Below are 18,460 nucleotides of genomic sequence, written 5' to 3'. Positions count from 1 at the left end.
GAGGCAGGCAACCCCACTTGCAGATCAGTCCCAGCACGGCCGAAGGGTGTCTGAACAGGAAGGGGACGTCGGAAAAGGGTTTTATATGGAGCAAAATGTGGACGATGACCCAGCAGCGAGCCAGGAAGAGTCGGGAGAACCCAAAGGGGGGGAGAGCCGTTGGCTGCTGTCTCTCACCGACTGATTTTCCCCTCTGCCTGCTGAGGACCTTCCCCCACCAGGGTGGAGATGGGGAGGATCAGGCAGGACCCCTTTTGTTATAGTTGTCCCCTAGGTTTCTAGGGTCTGGGATGGAGCCCAAGGCTTAGTATCACCCAGTCCCCGTGGCTTAGGGGCTACCCTAGTGATGCATCATGAAGTTCTGTCTTCCCACCCGGAAGCTGCGCAGGCATCCATTGCCTGAAAACTGCTTAGGAGGCAAAAGGGAGGCCCAGGAAGGACCCATGATGTCTGCCTGTGGTCTGTCCTGTGTGTCTCAAGGCGGGGTGGGGGGTGGTGAGAGGTGGTTTAAGGAAGAGAAGGGAGCCCCTGAAATCTCGACAGACCTCTATGAGTCCTGGCCACGTGTCTAAATAAGGCACAGCTTTGAATATTTGGGAAGACAGAGGACAGGAAGTCAGGCACAGATAAAGAGGAAACTAAAGTCTGTCTGGCTCAAAGGAAGTGGAACTCAAACTTCTAACAATAAAAAAGGAACATTTGTGGGCCCAGGGCAAGAGCACAAATCGAGACCCATATCCCCTGTGTCTCAATATGTACATTATAAGTCGGTTAGCAAACTTAAATTTATGTTCTTCCTTCTACCTTGACATACATACCTTTATGGCAACCTGGGAGGTCGGGTTTGCATCCGGAATTCTCTGACTTCTTAGAGTTTTGCTGTGCAAACGTCCTCCCAACAGGCCAGCTGGCATGGTGCTAACAGGCCCGGCACATTTTGGCATTTAACCCCTCCTGTTCCCCTCTCCCAGACCTTTGTGGGCGGGAGGCGAGCCACCGACCGCTCTCTTCCGAACAACTTTGATAAAGCAAGGCCAGACTTCTGCATCCCTGGCTCATGGAAGGTTATCAGAAAATGCAGTCAATTCAGTTTCTGTTGCAAAAAGCGTTGCTGTTTGGCTGTTCGGTAATGGCTCATTTCCCTTTTTGAATCTCAGCAAAGACTCAGCAAAATGAAAAGCAGTTACCACCACCTCAGCAGCTAATGAGCCCAGAGAACAGGTAGGAAGTGTGACCCTGCCCCTGGCAGGAGGCGGCCCTGCACCCCCGTGCTGATGTTGCCCAATTATAGAACGCAGGGGAGGGAGTGAGACCACAGCTCCTTCCAACTTGTCACCTCCGAGTTGTGGGTGGGACGGCTTGCCTTGCCCGTCAGTTCTCACCCTTCCTCCCACCTCCCTCCTCAATATTTATGGTGGAGGGAGCAGGTGGGAAAGAGCCGACCGAGGGGGTAAAGCCACTGGATGCCAACCTCTGGGGCTAGCGGGGAACATGACTTTGGCCCTTAAAGTGCCCAGGCCCTGCCCTGAATCTGCGATCACTTTTAAGGAACGATGACTGAGTGTCCACAATGCAGTAGCTTCTTTAAAGGTTTTCCAGTCCTGAGCCCTCAACTGGAACGGGAGCAGACGGAGCCCTTGTTCTCGCTCCCTGGGCCAGGTGTGAGCTCCTGAGGGGCCCTCATCAGCCTTTGGTGGTCTGGCAGAGAGGTTCTTGACGTGGGATTCCCAGACCGGCAGCATCTCATGCCCTACCCCAGACTTAGGGAATCAGAAGCTCTGGGGGTGGGGACAGCACGCTGCACCCCGTCCGGCGCTCCAGGTGAGGCTGGGAACGCCCGCTGCTCTAGTAACCTAGCGGCGCTGGCGTCCTGGGGTCAGACAGACCTGCGCTCGGACCTCAGCTCTGCCCCTCAGCAGCTGTGTGTCTGAGTCTTGGGGTGGCACCTATAAAACGGGGATGATAACACTTCCTCGTGGTGGAGCTGAACAGATTAAGTAAGATTATGCACTGACATGCTTGGTTAATGGGCCCAACGGGCGGCGGCAGCTCTCCGTTTCTCTGGAAATCAGATTAGCCGGGGTAACCCCAAGACGGCCGCCTTGGGGGTGCTCACAGGCCAGCGTGGCAGGACCTTTCGGATGTGTGGCTTCTGACTCGTGCCTGAAGCCACCTCCAGCACCGTGTGATCCGGTGACTGGTTCCCAGTTCTGGACCACGACTGACCCACTGTGGGTAGGTCTGCTTGATTTCCAGCTTCTCCAAAGGAAACTCTCCCAGGCACGCTGAGGGGGGCGTTGCTCGGTGGGTTGAGCGTCTGACCCCGGATTTCGGCTCAGGCCATGATCTCACGGTTCGTGAGTTCGAGCCCCGCGTCGGGCTCTGCGGTGATAGCATGGAGCCTGCTTGGGATTCTCTCTCTCTCTCTCTCTCTCTCTCTCTCTCTCTCTTCCCCCTGCCCCTCCCCCACTGGCACATGTGCTCTCTCCCCGCCCCCCTCTCAAAATAAATGAATAAACTTAAAAAGAAAAAGGAAAGAAAACACCCCCACCTCTAAGGATTCAAATCGGGTAACCTGGCTCCAGAGTCCCGGCCTTCGGCACTGAGCTCTGTCCGGGGACACCATCTCAACAGGGCAGGTCTTGGCATCCAGGGGGTCTGAAGCCTTCGCACGCGCAACCCTCTGTTTGACAACCTGGTAGATGCGGTGGCCCCTCTGCCCGGGAGAAGCACGCAAACTTCTGCACACGCTCTCAGGGTTCCGCGAACCTCTTACCGCACCCAGGGGTCCCAGGCAAGACTTGTGTGGCTCTTGGAAGTAGGAAGGGGCGCCTGGGTGGCTCTGTCGGTTGAACGTCCAGCTCTTGATTTCCGCTCAGATCATGATCTCACGGTTTGTGGGTTCGAGTCCTGCATTGGGCTCTGTGCTGACGGCACAAAGCCTGCTTTGGGTTCTTTCTCTCTCCCACTGCGCCTCTCCCCGCTCCCCTGTCTCTCAAAACTAAATGGATAAACATTAAAAAAGAAAAGAAAAGAAAAAGAGAGAGAGAGAGAAAGAAAGAAAAAGAAAGGAAAGAAAGAAAGAAAAAGAAAGAAAGAAAGAAAAGAAAGAAAGAAAGAAAGAAAGAAAGAAAGAAAGAAAGAAAGAAAGAAAAAGAAAGAAAGAAAGAAAAGGGCCAGGGTCATTAACATGCTCTGCCCTCGTTGCACTCCAAAGACCAGGCCTGGGGCCCGAGCAGCAGGGATGAGGCTGGGGGGCAGAAGGGCAGGACTGAGATGCTCAATCTCCTTGGGCCTTCAGGACTCGGTCCGCAAGAATCTTCAGAGCAGCACGGGCCGGGTGCCTGACAGTCTAGAGCAACCCAAGGATCATCCTGCCAACGGGCAGTGGGCCGACTTGGTGGCCTCAGGACCCCTCCCAGCTCTAGGTGCCTTTGAATCAGGGATAGAGGTGTGGTCAGCTCAGGACTTCCCAAGTCGCCCTGCTCAGTGCCCTGGGGGGTGGGCCCCACCCCTGGTTCCTTGGCACCCCGGTGAGGATAGACGTGAGGCATCTGACGTGTAAGGTCTAGGCAGTGGCGCTCCCTGCCTGTAATCACATGCTCTGTAACCTTGCACTTGGCTTCTGCCCCCAGTGCCTGTAAAGCCTGCAGCCTTGGTAAATGAAGACCAGTGGCTCCACCTCGGACACCACGGAAGCGCCGAGGGCAGGCTGGGTGACCGCTGTGACTCACGCTGGACTGGTTAATCCGGCCTCAGGAAGGCTGTACGCTTCATACTCCACACCGCCCGCCCAGCATGTGGCCCTGGGCTCCTCAGATCGGAAAACCTTCTAGAGAAAACCTTCTAGGCAGCAGGGTGACCGGGAGAGAAGTCAGGCTTTGGAACCTCACTGCCCTGGTCTGAATTCCAATTTGGCCTCTTGCTGACTTAACCTGAGCCTCAGTCTCCTTCTCTGTAAAATGGGAACGACCGCCCCCTCTCCGCCCCCCCCCCCCATGGTGTGGACCAGAAACACCTTTCTGGTGCCTCCAACAAAAGGTGGGTAAGTGAGGAGGGAAGGAAAGGAAAGCAGCTGCTTCTTAAAGACAGACCCAGCAGCCAGGGCTGGAAACTTTACATGATGCCTCTTACTCCCAGTCACCAAAGCCTCCTGGGGCTGGGGTGAGACCTGATTCCCAACCCACCCTCATCACCTCCCTTTTTGCTTCCCTTCTCCTTCCTCCCTTCCATTCTCCCCGCCTTGTCCTTCCCCCCCCCCCCCCAGTGATTGTAAAACAATCAAGCCACATTCCTGGGGAGGATCCAAGCAGCCTCTGTTGGCCCCAACTGTGGGAGGTGTGGCTTTGAGAGGTGGGCGGGGGAGGGACCAGGCCGCAGGCACAGGGGACAAGCCCAGAACCTAGGGAGGGAAAGAGGCAAAGTCAAGGAGTTAGTCCTGACAGGTCAGTCAGGTAAACCACGAAGGCGTGAAGACAGAGTCTTCCAGAAGCTGGTGACCAGCGCCGATTACACCAGGCTCGATTCTAAAGGTTTTCTTTGTGTCAACACCATTCCACTTGCCGCACCCAACAACCACACGCCCCGACTGTCAGATGCGAAAATGAGTCAGGGTCAACTTGCCCATGGTGCGAGGGCAAGGAAGTGGTGAGGACCCAAACCTAGGCAGGCCGGCTCCAGAGCGGAGACTCTCAGAACCGCTTGGAGACGCGACCAGTGTCTAAAGGGCATCTGGCTAGCTGGCCACCTGCCAATGATGGCGGCAAGATGCGTGTTGAGGTGGCCATTTTTCCAACTGAGGCTTAGGAAGAAAGTGAAGTGGCCAGACCAGAGGCCAGAGTGAGGGGCAGAGTGTGGTCTGGGGTCTCGGATCTCCAGCTTTCTGCCTCATGCATCCTGCCCCGCAGCTCAGGCACGTCTAGGCAGGACCCGGGGAGGGTTATCGCAGAGCAGGTATCAGGACTGGAGGCGCGGGGCCCCGGGGCCGGGCACCGCAGGGAAGGAGTTGAGCATCACAACAGACTGTCCAGGCAGCAGCAAAAAGCGGGAGGAAACACGTTCGTTGACGATCTGCCACATGCTAGGCACTTTTACCCACAACCCTGGGGCTCATTTAACTCTCGCAACAGCCCCGAGAAGCCTCTCATTTCAGAGGTGAGAAGGTATCAGCAAGACTGGGCCAAAGTGCCCAACCTAGAGGTGGCAGAACCGGAATTCCCGCGGTGGTCTGGGTGCCTGAAGCCTCCGACTGTCCAGTCCCTGACCCCACGATGCAGGCCTGGAGCTCTCTCTCACTGGCGGTCAAGGGCAGGGACTGTCCTCCGGGGGTGCACAGGGCCGGTGCGTCAGCTGGCTGGAGTCTGGTGAGGGCGGGGAGCATTTGGGGTCAAGCCCACGGCAGCCTAAGTTGAGGTGGTCTCTCAGGCTGGCGCTCTTGAGTCAGCCTGCTACACACACTGTGAGCCCTGTTGCCACTAGGCCTATGTGGGCTTGGCTGTGTGTGTGTGTGTGTGTGTGTGTGAGTGGTGGTGCCAGGCGGGCTCCGTGGCACAGTGGACGGTCACATTCCGGAACTTCTGATCATCCCCTTTACACACAAGGAAGTGCGGCACCAAAGGCGATGCGACTCACGTAGCCAGTGCCTGGTGGGGCTGGGAGCAGGGCTTCCTGACCTCCAAACTTCCTACAACCCTGGGTCCAAAGATGGATGGTGCAGCAGCAAGCAGCCACGCTGGGGTGACCTCAGCAGCAGGTGCAGTGTGGCGGAGGAGGGGCCGTGGGGACCAGAAGGGCAGGGGCTGGGGACCGGAGTGGACCGAACCGGGAAAGGCCTGGAAGCAGCCCAAGGTCCTGTGGTGGGGCCCGCGGGGACCCAGTCCAGCAGGGGGCCTGGTCAGATCAGTTAGGCGAGGGCCGGTGCCAGCGTTCTGGGCAATACATCTACTTGGCGTGACGCTCCCACCAGGCCACAGAGTGAGGAGGAGGGGAGACGGGTATGAAGAACCAAGGAGAAAATCAAGGTTCAACCAGGGGAGCAAGAGAGCAGGGCAGGCGAGGACCTGAGTTTAGGAAGGCCTAGGTTTGAATCTTGTCTAGGCCACTTAGTAGCTGAGTGACCTTGGGTAAATTACTTAGCCTTTCGGAGCCTCACGGTGTTCATCTACAGATGGGAAAGTAATTGGGGTACAGTGCCTGACGTAGGGCAGCACTGGGCCAGGGGTTCTGGGCAGCTGGTGGCAAGGCGGCCCTGGACCCTGGGTCTGTGGCCAACTGACTACTCCCAGCCTCCACCTGCTGTGGGACCGGAATTCGTTCTGGGATCCTGCCAGGGTCAAAGATGAACTAGGAAGCGGGCCTACCTCGGCCGTGGGTGAAAGGCAGCGGTGACCCGGGGCCATGGCCCTGACAATGCTGTCACCAGGGAAGTGATGACGGAAAACAGACAGATAGGTAAGCCTGGGCTGTAAATTTAGCCTCCACTGGAATAAAATCGCTCAACTGATTTTGGGCCTCTTTCTTCTACTTGGGAGTTCTCTATAAAAGCGTTACATTGTCTCAGAAGCCGGGGTCCTGCAGTGACCTCTTCCCACATCACATCCAAGCTGATTAAGGGGCCCCAAATCTTCTCTAGGGAGCACTGGGCCGAAGACAGCAGAATGAAGAGTCTTTGCTAATAATATCCCCTCTTGTAGGAACAAGCATGTTCTTAGAAGCACCTGTCACCGCTAGATGAAGAGTCAGCTAATTTAGCTGCCTCCGGCTTTCTTCGTAGAATAAAAGGAGGAAAGTGAAGCTGTGCATGGTCTGGAAGGTATACAAAGGCCTGCACTAAAAACTGGCGCGTGGGACTAAATCAGAGACTATTAGGCAAAGCCAGCTTCTTGGGGACTCCCCCACCCTCACACTGAAAAATCCCCTTCTCTTTAGCAAGTTTCGTTCACTCCCCCAAAGCATGTGAACTAGTCCCACAAGCCTGATGGGGTCACGGGAGACTAACCCCATGAGCTAGTATAGTGACCGGGGACAACGGGGTCTGAACGTCACCGTCTGCCCTTTTGCAGGGCGATGCCGCCTTCGTCTCCTTCCTCCCTGCCCGGGAAGGAATGACCCTTTGTGAAATGCCCACTAAAGTGGGCAAACAAAGAACAGTGAGCAAAAGTCTGGGTAACTCCCACCAGCCAAGCAGCCGACGCCTCCTCTGCCACGCCTCCCCCCCCAGGAAGCTGGCATGTCCCCCGTGCCCCCAGGGCTGCATCCTTGCAGCCGACCACCCTCTTGCCCCCGGCACTCCGCACTCATTTCACATCACTTCCCTAACAGGGACACCGCTTCGACTTCTGAGAACTAACTCCCTCCAGTTGAGCCCCCACTACTCGTTTGGGCCAAGGTGGTCCCCATCTCCAGGCTCAGAGACTGCTGTTCTACTTTAAAACAGACATGCCACCCACCTGTAACACACCTGAGGTCGTGATGGGTCACCACCCAGACCACTGCCCCAAACGACCACCAGCGTTAAAGTCGGTGAAAAAAAAAAAAAAAAAAAAACCAAGGGAGATTTCAGGCTTTTCAGGCTTCTGCAAGGGGCGGGAAGACGGGAGAATTTATTTTTAGTTAAAAAAAAATTATTTTTTCAAGACACCAAGTTCCAAAAAACCTTTCAAGGTGTCTATTTTAATTCTCCGGCTGAAGAGAGGGAGTACGTACTAGCCTGAGCCGGTGGGGAACATAAGCTGCTCCCACTGGGTGGATTACCGGCTGCTTCCCCGGCCGGTCGGCTGTCTGTGGGACACCAGGGCGCCCGAGCCCTTCGGAGAAGGAGCGGGCTGATTTATGGCTCTCAGGATTGCTGCTTCTTGGGGTGCAAGCTCTGCTCTCTTTGCACGACTCTCTCAAGAAAGAACTCCTGGTCTGGTCTAGTTCCTTTCTCTCTGATTCCCAAGCCAGCCCGTTCCCCCAAGGAACAGCCCTGCAGAAGCCCTCGAGGAACTGAAAGAAATGTAAATTGTAAGTTACTAGTCGTGTCAGAAGATCGTGTGGGGGCCACACAATCTGAGGGTCGCCTTTTGAAACAACAACTTCAAGATACCCAAGCTATCTGGGACAAACCAGGCCAGGGTAGCACCGAGTACTGCTGGTCAAAGCTTCAGAGCTGTACTGATGTGAATACTAAGTAAATCTATGAAAGCCAGAGAGGCCGATGGCCCCACTCGGGACACCTTCTGTCCTTCCAGCCGAGGCTCTACCTCTCTGCCTGCTCCGTGGCTGTGGTTCAGTCCACAGGGGCCTTCGAGGAGACGGGAGGGAGAGAAGAACCAAGGGAATACACCTCCCGTGGGTCACGGTGGGCTGGATATGCCCCCTGCCCCCCAGCCCTGGCTGGAGGTAGAATGACCTTCCTATTTCTGGGATATAAAACACAACCCCTTAGGATTCCTACACCCACTCTTCAAACATTCTCAAATTATCCAATTTGAGTAAGTAGGCTGTTTCCTGCCAAAACCCCAACTAATACAGCCACCAATCTGGCTTTCATTGAATATCCAGGCATTTATGCCCTTGAACCAATGGCCTTGACATGTTGTAAACACGGACATTTAAAAGACCCCACCCTGACGCAAGCCACAGACCACTTTAAGGATCCTTGTTTGAAAACGCAGGCCTGACATCCTCAGTCCCTAGCACAGGGATGACTTCCGGAGGCCCAGTTTAGGGAATGAAGGGTTCCTGGAAGGCCTGTCTTTCTGGGGTCCCCTGTCTGGTTGGTGGACGCACTCTCACCCACAGAAAGCGGGGGTCCGCAAGGCCTTGGGTCTCGGGCCTGAGAACTGGCCATTCCAGGGGATTCCCATTCCCCCCTCCGGCCCTGGATAGGGAGGACTGGGAATTGTCACATCTTGCTGTCCTCTGGAGGGAGAAAGTCTGGGACAGGCAAAGGGCCTGTGGTCCGGTTTCGGCACTGGCCTCGTTAACAGCCCCGAGTCAACACTGGCAACAAAGTTCCGAAGAGGCTATGAAACAAGATGGAATGTAACCAGCAGCTAGAAAAGGGCTAGGCGTGCCCAGCTGCAGCTCTGTCCTGCACACTGCCCCAGCCCGGCCGGGCCCCCGCTCCCCATCTCCCTGAGGCTCCCGAGGGTCACACGGCACCGAAGTCCTTGCCATCGCCCCTCTTTAGATGAGGTGCACGAGCAGGGCAGAGCAGGCCGAGCCGAGTACCAAGCCCACGCACACGTAAAAGGACATCAGCACCCCCGTGGCCTCGGCCAGCTCCCTGGGCACGATCTTGGGCCCGTACATGAGGGCCAGGGCGCTGAGGTAGCCATTGCTGAGCCCCAGCAGGGAGGTGAAGAACACCGGGTAGAGGTCGGACCGGAAGACCACGGTGTGCAGGTGGACGCGGGGCTGGTAGTTGCAGAACACGAACAGGGGGATGAGGCAGGTCCGGAGGAGCACCAGCCCGGGCAGCACCTTACTTCTGGGCCCCGGCGCCTGAATCCAGGCCGTGACCTGCCGGCCACACAAGTCCGCGAAGTTAAACAGGAGGAAGGTGGTGAGGGGGACGAAGAACGTGGTAGTCCACGGCGAGCCCGAGTCCTTGTCCAGGGACTCGATGTTGGTGGAGATGGCGGGGAAGACGAGGCCGGTGATGAAGAAGAGGTAGATGATACAGAAGCCCAGGCCGGCTGTCTTCTTCAGGATGGGGCGGAGGGGCGGGATCGAGGACTCGCCGGATCCAGGGGCTGCCGAGGGGGCGCTGGGGTAGTCCTGGGGTGGCTGCTCTTCACTGGGAAACACACAGGCCGGCCAGACAGGCCTCAGGTAGAACCTGCAGGGGGAGAGGGCTCGTGGTCAGAGGGCCCCTGAGAGCAGGGTCACCCGGGACTTCCAGGGGCAAGGTAGGCCCCTGCCTAAAGCCTAAGCCCCAGATGGCCGGCAGCCTCGGGATGCCCTCCGATGACGTATGTATTTCGGGGTGGCCAGAGGGGGGCCTGCACAGTCCCCGGCCTGCCTGTCCTGGTGCTGCCCGAAAGGCAGGTGACCGTGCCACGAGCAGGGACGGAGGAAAGCAGCAGTAATCGCCACCTGGCGAGCCATTGGTTTTGGTTTGCTTTGGAGAAGAAATGGAGATAAAATAGCATTTTAAAATATCAATTTTTAGGGGCACCCGGGTGGCCCCGCTGGTTGAGTGTCCGACTTTGGCTCAGGTCACGATCTCACGGCCCGTGAGTCTGAGCCCCGCGTCGGGCTCTGTGCTGATGGCTCGGAGCCTGGAGCCTGCTTCGGATTCTGTCTCCCTCTCTTCCTCTCCCCTGCTCATACTCTGTCTCTCTCTTTCTCTCAAAATAAAGAAACATTAAAAATATTTTAAGGGGAGCCCGGGTGGCTCAGCCACTTAAGCGTCCGACTTCAGCTCAGGTCATGATCTCGTGGTTCACGGGTTCGAGCTCCACGAAGGGCTCTGTGCTGACAGCTTGGAGCCTGGAGCCTGCTTCGTGGATTCAGTCTCCCTCTCTCCCTGCCCCTCCCCCGCTCGTACTCTGTCTCTCAAAAAAAAAAAAATTAAAAAAAATTTTAAAAACAATGAAAAAAAATTTTTTAGACTTATAAAAGTAACACATGCTTCTTGCAATGAAACCAAATAACACAGAAGAAAAATGACAAGAGTAGGATGAGAACTTCCACCCTGGGTCTCTTTCCTTAGACGCACTGACAGTTAAAAGCCTGGTGTCTATTGTTGTTCCATGGGGGTGCCGACACCCCCCTCCCCAACACACACCCAGTTCCTAGTTCCATTTCTTTCTTTTTTTTTTTAATGTTCATTTATTTTTGAGAGAGAGACAGCGTGTGAGCGGGGGAGGGGCAGAGAGCAAGGGACACACAGAATCTGAAGCAGGCTCCAGGCTCTGAGCCGTCAGCACGGAGCCCGACGCGGGACTCGAACTCACGGACTGTGAGAGCATGACCTGAGCTGAAGTCAGACACTTAACCGACTGAGCCACCCAGGCGCCCCCCTCGTTCCATTTCTTTGAAGGGAAGGAAAGTGGGATCAAGCTATACATGTTGTAAAACTTTCTGCAACAGGAACATTCCTAAATAAATTTTATAGGTCGTGTATATAAATACATCATATGACTGCCCGAATACGCACATAACCGCAATACCTAAATGCGTGCACATAGTTGCGTTAAGAACAAGATCTGGTGGTTTGTCTTTACCATGAAGACGCGTGACTCGATGTGACTCGATGCCTCTCTGTTGTGTAGCTCACAGTAATTCGTTGTATAAACATACAATGTAACTGCTCCCTACTGGTGGACATTTAGGTTAGCTCCAATTTTTCTCTACTGCAAATACCAGTGCGATGAATAATCCTATACAGACACCCTGTGCATGTATGCTCATATTTCAGTAGAACAGATTTCTAGAAGACGACCTTCTGGATCAAAAGGTTTGGACCTTTAACATTTTGATAAGATATCAGGAAACTGCTAGGCAAACAGGTAGGAACAATTTATCTCTGCGCTGTCCCACTCCCCCGCCCTATCGACAGTAACCTGCCCCTTTAAATCCTTACGCGATCGTCTGTCTCTTTGAAAAAACTGACCACGATTTGTAATCATTAGATGAGTTTACTGGTTTTATCATCTGGCTCCTCCAATAGAAGACAGCTCCCTGGGGCAAGGACCCTGTTTGCCTGTTTCCAGCTAAATCCCCAGGCACAGAGTGACCCTTCAAAACACAATTGTAACTAATAAGCCTATACAGGTGTCTTTCCCGCCCATATCCTCAACACTGAATATTATCAATATTTTCGATTTCTGCTCCTCTGACCAGAGTAGAAAAGGCTTGGGTCACCTGGCCTTGCTATCTTGCTGTGTGACCTTGCCCGAGTCACTCAACCTCTCTGGGCCTCAGGTGTCTGAGAGCCAGGAGCCATAGGCTGAGCACGTGATCGCACCTCAGACGGAAGGCCTGGGGTGGGGTTGGGAAAGCGGTGGTTTGGTGGGTGGCTTGGTGGCAGCTGGCTTTGGTTTCAGCCCTACTTCTCTCTCCCCATGTGACCTTAGGCCAGGTACTCCCCTCTCTGGGCTCAGTTTCCTCCTCAGTAGCAGGAGGAGCGCTGCAGCCATGAGCTTCCGAGCGTCCTGCGGGTCCACCCATCCTAAGTGCCTACAGATGACAAGCGAGTTGGCGGGACGGTTCCTCCTCCGAGTCACATTTCCATGCGGTGCTGCGCTGGGCACTGCGGCCTTGAACTCTGTCTTGTTTCACAACCACTATTTAGGGAAAGGAGTTTTCTGACTTCCCCCTCTACTCAGCAGCAGGTCCCAGCCTTAAGTCCGCTCTGGGGAAGCTCCACGCCAAGTTCCCCTGGCCAAAGCCCTTCCTCATTAAGTTCTTTCAGATCTGTCTCATGTCCCCCCTCCCCCAGCCAGCAGTCTCCCACACGGCCCTGCGGCTCCGTTCCTCCTGGGGCGGCACCCGTGGGCTCCCTTTTAACTACGAGTTAGTCTGAGCAGCTCCGGGAGCACCGGTGTCTCCAAAGCCCCGTCCTCAGATGCGCTTCTGTCAACCCAGAAGTCTTGACCAAAGTTTTAGTCAGCAAAGAAAGAGAAGCTTCCACGGGGCGGCGTAGCCCTTGGGCGTTCCCTGTCTCACAGGCTCAGCTGGAAAGGATTTTGGCCTGCCCACGTGAGACTGGAAACGAGGGTGACCCCCTGTCTCTGCTGAGACTGCCCTGGTTTTAGCACCGAAAGCCCCCCATCGTGGGAACCCCTTCCGTCCCGGGCAAACGGGGAAGCCTGGCCACCGCACTGGAAACAGACCCGGGCGAAGCACCGTGAAACAGGACACAGGCAAAGAGCAGGGGCCCTGGGAGGCTCCTGCCTTCTGTCCACTCTGTGACTCGAAGGTACACTCAGCGGCAGCAACGAGGTATCAGGCAGTGTGTGTGGTGTTGGGGACTGTGAACAGCCAGACGTCAGGGATCACAGGGACGGTGCCGTGCAGCACAACTAGGCAACTTCTGACGAAGGGCCCTGAAGGTGCTGCGGAGGGGGTGGGTAGGCTCACGGGTCCGTGGCCACCTGGGACACCCAGCGTGAGGGCGCTCGGTCCCCGTTCATCCCCGGGAGGCCACTGAGCCCTGCTGAAGTGATACCGGTCCTCCAACTGGAGAAAGAAACATGTGCCTCGGCAGACTCTGGTGAAGGCAGGGGGCCCTGGGGGTCACCGAGGAGACTTTCTCAGCGGGACAGGAGGAAGGCGTGATGACGAAAGACCCTCGCAGTCACAAGCCGGGGATGCGGCATGATGTGGCGCAAAGGGCACAGCTGTGGAAACAAATCCGGGTTCAAATCCCAGCCTGTGACCCACCAGGTGGGCAACCCGGGCATCTCTGTTCACTTGCCAAAGCCTCAGTTTACTCATCTGTAAAATGGGGGAGGGCAGTCACGACGGCACGCAGTTGTCGCACACGATGAACGAAGAAAATAAATGCGTGTAAACCGCTCAGCTCAGTGCTGCCACACCAAATGGGGTCCTGTGGAAATGGGGTCCTGTGGAAATGAGGTCCTGTGGAAGGGCTCTGCCAGTTCCCACACCGTGGGGCCACCGGCTGCTCCCCCGGCCTTCGCTGCCTCGGTTTCTTCACCTAGAGAATGGGCTAGACAATTCCTGCCATCTCCTACATGAAGAGGCCTTGAAAAGCATAAAAGCCGAGAAAAAAAGCCGAGTTAAGGGTTGTTTTTAAAAGAACAGCAGGAAGCAAGAAAGAAAGAGGAGGAGGGACGCCTGGGTGGCTCAGTCGGTTGAGCATCTGACTCTTGATCTGGGCTCAGGTCATGATCCCAAGGTGGTGGGATCGAGCCCCGTGTCAGGCTCTACACCGACTGTGGAGCCTGCTTGTGATTCTCTCTCTCTCACTCGATCCCCCTTCTCTCGCTTGTGAGTACCCTTTCCCTCTCTTAAATAAACAAACAAATAATAAATAAAGTTGGGACTTGAGAAAGAAAACAAAAAGGGGGAAAGAGAGAGAGAAAGCGTGAGAAGGACGGAAGGAGAGACGTGCCGCAGGGTGGAGAGAGGCCTGGGAAGACAGAGGATAGAACGCAGGTTTGGAGTCGGGGTTGAGTCCTGTTTCTGCTGCTGGCCGGCTGTGGGCCTCGGGCAAGAAATTCAGCCCCTGGGAGCCAGGTTTCTTGTGTGTGAATGGGGACGGTCGTGATAAAGCGTAGTGCCGCACCCTACGAGGAACAGGTGCCTGAGCCCCGGATGAGAGGTGGCCCGTCAGGCCGGGCCGAGCACAGGGCAGAAGCCAGCGCAGGCGCTGGGCGAACGGAGCTGGTTTTCATCGTGATCTCCCCTCGGTCCCACTCCCGCCGCCTGGCATCCCCGTCCGAAACGTGGCAGACCCCGGCCGGGCGGGGAGGCGGGGGGCAGCGCAAAGCCCACCGCCCGGATCCACTGGCCCGGCCGATGGATGGGGCAAGTACGAGCCGGGGAGAGCTCGGGGCTCCGGGGTGCGGCACCGCGCGAAACCCACACTGTCTCTGCCCTGGGGCGGGGGGGCTCCCACCCCAGCGGGGCGGCGGGCAGGAAGAGAAAACAAAGCGGACACCCACCCGGAGGGCGGAAGACCGCGAGCGCATCACTGAAAGGCGGAAGCCGGGCCCGAGAGGAAGGCGCGGGCACAGGCGGGCCTCACCTGGCGTAGTCCAGCCGCGGCAGCAGCAGGCAGAGCCCCACGCACAGCCCCAGGAACACGTCCGCGGTCAGGAAGAAGGCCAGAGTGCTGTCCGTCACCTCGCTGGACGCGGCCAGGTCCACCAGCAGGGCCACGGCACTGATGGTGCCCCCCATGGCTCCTCCTGCAGAGAGCACGAGAAGGTCGGCGTGGGTCCACCCTCCGGTCCCGGGCCCGCCCCCTCTCTGCTAAGGCTTAAAGGAACCAAGATAAAAAAACTCCCCCTGCTGAGGGCCGGCTGCGGCCTCTCCCAGGGTCCGAGCGTGGCCTGAGCACCCACCCTATGACCGTGTGGGGTGTCAGGCTGCTGTCAGTCTGTAAAATGGGGCTAATACTCGTCCTATCCATCACGGGAGGGCTGGTGGGTATGTTGCACTGCCTGGCTGAATGGATGAGTCTGCCCACAACAGGGGATCGGGATACGGATTCTCAAGGAGGCAGGAAGGTGCTTCGTGCAAAACGCAAACAGCAAGCCGGTCGGCGTGGGCACGGGCTGCTCTGTCATTGCCACACAGCTCTGATCAGGGGCCACTTTTCTGCCCACTGTTGCACAGAGCAGGAGTGGGGAGGGACAGTGTAGGGCCTCGCCCACACTCTGCCCGACACACCTCTGTGGCTCTGCAGGGAACAGCCCATTGCCCTGACGGACCACCCTTTCTCCCTAGCCTCAGGGTGAGCCTTCTTAGCCTGGGTGGGCCAGAGACTGGGATTTAAAAGGATTGCAAAGAAATGAAAGCTAGCACAGTCATGAAGAGCTCAGACTCTGGAACCGGAACACCTGAGCCCAATACCGGTTCTCCCACTTCTGGCGGCGTGGCCTCCAGTAAGTCACTGAACCTCTCTGTGCCTCCATTTCCTCATCTGTAAAATGGGGATGCTACTCATACCCACCTCAAAGGGCTGTGGTGAAGATAAAAAGGGTTACTACACATAAAGCATTCAGAAGGGTGCCTGGCACACAGAAACGCCCTATCAATCCTCTCCGATTCCCAGTTAAGCGTTTGGCTATTTCTGTCCCTCCTACATCAAAGCGGCAACAACAGGGTAAACCCCTCGCCAAGAGGGAGCCAACTTCCGAGAAGCTGTAATCCCCACCTGGGTGTTTTGTAAGAAATGGAGCTAAACTTCAGTAAGACACTTCCCGGCTGCCCTGAGGAAGAGATCTTAACATCACTGCCTATTGATTTCCCTCTCTCTCCCCAACTTGTAGGGAATTTACAATATTATCATCAACAACAAACCAGGCCTCGGGGAGCTCATCTTTCATGACTCCCTCCTTTTATCTCATCAGTTATGGAAATACATGCAAATGAGGGGGTTAAAAAAAACACCAGTCCAAAACAAATGAATTGTTCCTCAGATGCCAACACACACAGAATTCACAGATGGGCTCCTCTGGACGAAAAGCGATGGGGGCCGGTGGGGTGGGGGGGTGGGGGGTCTCTAGGAGAGGGGGCCACCTCCGATTTTCCAGGGGGAGGGACACCCAATGGGGGCGCCACAGAGTGATGATACTGGCTTAGGGCCCAGGGTAATTAATACTGAAGCCTGTGTACCAGAATTCTCCACTTTTTCAAAGACAGGCTTTCTGAAAAATTCATAGGAGAGTCCCCTTTTCTAGAAGATTCACAGGTGGCCAGCTGTACCTGAAAGGCCCCTTGCAGGATGGAGGGAGAGGAGGGGACAAGGACTCCTTTCGGAGACTCTGGTGACGGAAGAGATTACATCCAACGATCAGGGCCATTTCCCTCAGGCTAGGCGTGTCCTTCTTGAAGCACTGCTAGGGGCTTATCGATTGTATTCCAGAAACTTAGAATAGGGACTCCTGGGTGGCATCCGACTTTGGCTCAGCTCAGGTCATGATCTCGTGGCTCCTGAGTTCCAGCCCTGTGTAGGGCTCTGTGCTGACAGCTCGGAGCCTGGAGCCTGCTGCAGATTCTGTGTCTCCCTCTCTCTCTGACCCCTCCCTGGCTTGTGCTCTCTTTCTCTCTCTCTTTCAAAAATAAATAAATAAACATTAAAAAGAAAGAAAGAAAGAAAGAAAGAAAGAAAGAAAGAAAGAAAGAAAGAAAGAAAGAAACAAACCTGGCAACGGGTCCCCTTTATTTTCCTTTAGGCCCCAGCATTTCCCGGGATACAGCCAAAAGCCTTATCTGATGGCGAAAATGGCAAACAGACTTGAGCTCACATCTGAACTCCGACCTGGTGATACGAACACCTCTAGTGGGTGAGTTGAGAAGGGCTCAGAGGCTCAGGAGGAAAGGTGCGGATCTATTAGTGATGTCTGGCACTGGCATGGGCATGGAGTGGGGATACACACGTGTGCAAGGTATTTGTCATCCCTGCCACGTACAGCCTGGCATGATTAATTAGTGGACACAGAGCAGATTCTTCGTGAAATTCTTCTCGGGTGGGCAAATGCTTACGGCATTCCCTCACACAACAGGGACGTGCCCAGACACCGAACAGGGCAGCTGGGCCCCTGGTTCTGCCTTAAGGGATGGTGTCTTCTGCAAAAGCACAGATTCTTACTGACCCACCTCCTTTTTATCTTGTTGGGACATCTGAGCGAGGGAGCAGAGCTGCCGAGGCCTGGACACCAGGCTTAGGATCAGCATCAAAGTTCAGCCAGAGGGGTTGGCCCGAGTCACACATCTGCGTCCCCAAAGGATGCCCGAGTTCAAGGTTAATGGAGGTGTTTATTTGCTAGGCAGGCTATCGGCTGCTGAGAGGCTGCGTCTTGTTCATCTGTGAATCCCTGGCACATAGGTCTTCTATAAAATGAGAAAGGAAGAAAAGGGGGAGGAGCTAAGAGGAAGGAAGAGGAAAGACAGAAGGGGACAGAAGGCGCAGGGACAGGGAGGAAGGGGAGGAAGGGATGCGGTCCCAGGAGATGGCGCTTGGTAGGCGCACATTCTTGCCAAAATTGGCTGAAACTGGCTTCCCTCCCGCCTGCTCTCCTTACAGGATGATTTTCATGTTGTCCCGCTGTCACACGTGGGTCTGTGTCCTCTCCCCTCAAATCCAGGTGGGCTCGTGGCTACGGTAGACGTGGCCCTAAATGGCTTCCTCGTCTAAGTCATGAAAGGAAATGATGCTTCTGCCTGGGTCTCCGGGGATGCTCACTCTAGAGACCCAGCAGGCACCATGCCTCGGGGAAGCCCACCGCCGTCCCCGCCGACGCCTGCCCCGATCACAGATGTGTGGGCCAAAGAAATGACCGTTAGTGTTTGAAGCCACTAAGTTTTGGGGTGCTTTGTTACCCAATAACAGATAGTGGACACACAGCTAACAGTCGTTTCCTTTTCTGGAAGGACCACTGCATGCTCCCCTCTGCCTCCCCCCACCCCCCCCCCCCCCACCGCGTGACTCCCAGGGGGCCCGACCTCGTCCGCCGCCTGGAGCCCAGCTCTCACCTGATATCAGCGCCTGGGAATTCCTCATGGGGAAGGAGCCAGTCATGCCGAAGACAGTGCTACTGAAGACGGTGGACGTGCCGCTGAGGATTGCCATGCAGACAATGGTGACAGCAAAGAAGCCACTGGTCCAGGACGAGGTGTCCACCTTCACTAGCGCGGTCATCAGCAAGAAGATGGCCAGCATGACGGTCAATGAGGCCAGCACACGGACACGAATCGGAACCCTGGAGTGGGGATGCCAGAAGCGGTCAGAGATCCCCTCGGGGCCTCCCACGCCAGACCAGGGTTGGCGAAG

General features: G+C 55.9%; 1 protein-coding gene across 2 annotated transcripts in view; it reads right to left on the bottom strand.

The window, feature by feature from the left end:
• Positions 1-7,556: 7,556 nt before the first annotated feature.
• The window catches only part of SLC29A3 (solute carrier family 29 member 3), a 43,378-nt gene continuing 32,474 nt past the window's right edge, over positions 7,557-18,460 (bottom strand). For both annotated transcript variants that reach the window (XM_047072891.1, XM_047072890.1), the window contains exons 4-6: positions 18,163-18,389; positions 14,708-14,870; positions 7,557-9,826 (exon numbers count right to left, since the gene is read on the bottom strand). In XM_047072891.1, coding sequence (XP_046928847.1) covers positions 9,172-9,826; positions 14,708-14,870; positions 18,163-18,389 — 1,045 coding nt within the window. In that variant the 3' untranslated portion in view covers positions 7,557-9,171. The remainder of the gene's footprint in view (positions 9,827-14,707; positions 14,871-18,162; positions 18,390-18,460) is intronic.

This window comes from Lynx rufus, unplaced genomic scaffold (genome assembly GCF_022079265.1).
Source record: "Lynx rufus isolate CCGP_SWC_20201006 ecotype Redwood Valley unplaced genomic scaffold, mLynRuf1.p SCAF_11, whole genome shotgun sequence".
Taxonomy (NCBI): Eukaryota; Metazoa; Chordata; class Mammalia; order Carnivora; family Felidae; genus Lynx; species Lynx rufus.
Note: the sequence above shows the minus strand (reverse complement) of the source record. Positions and strands in the feature narration are given on the sequence as shown.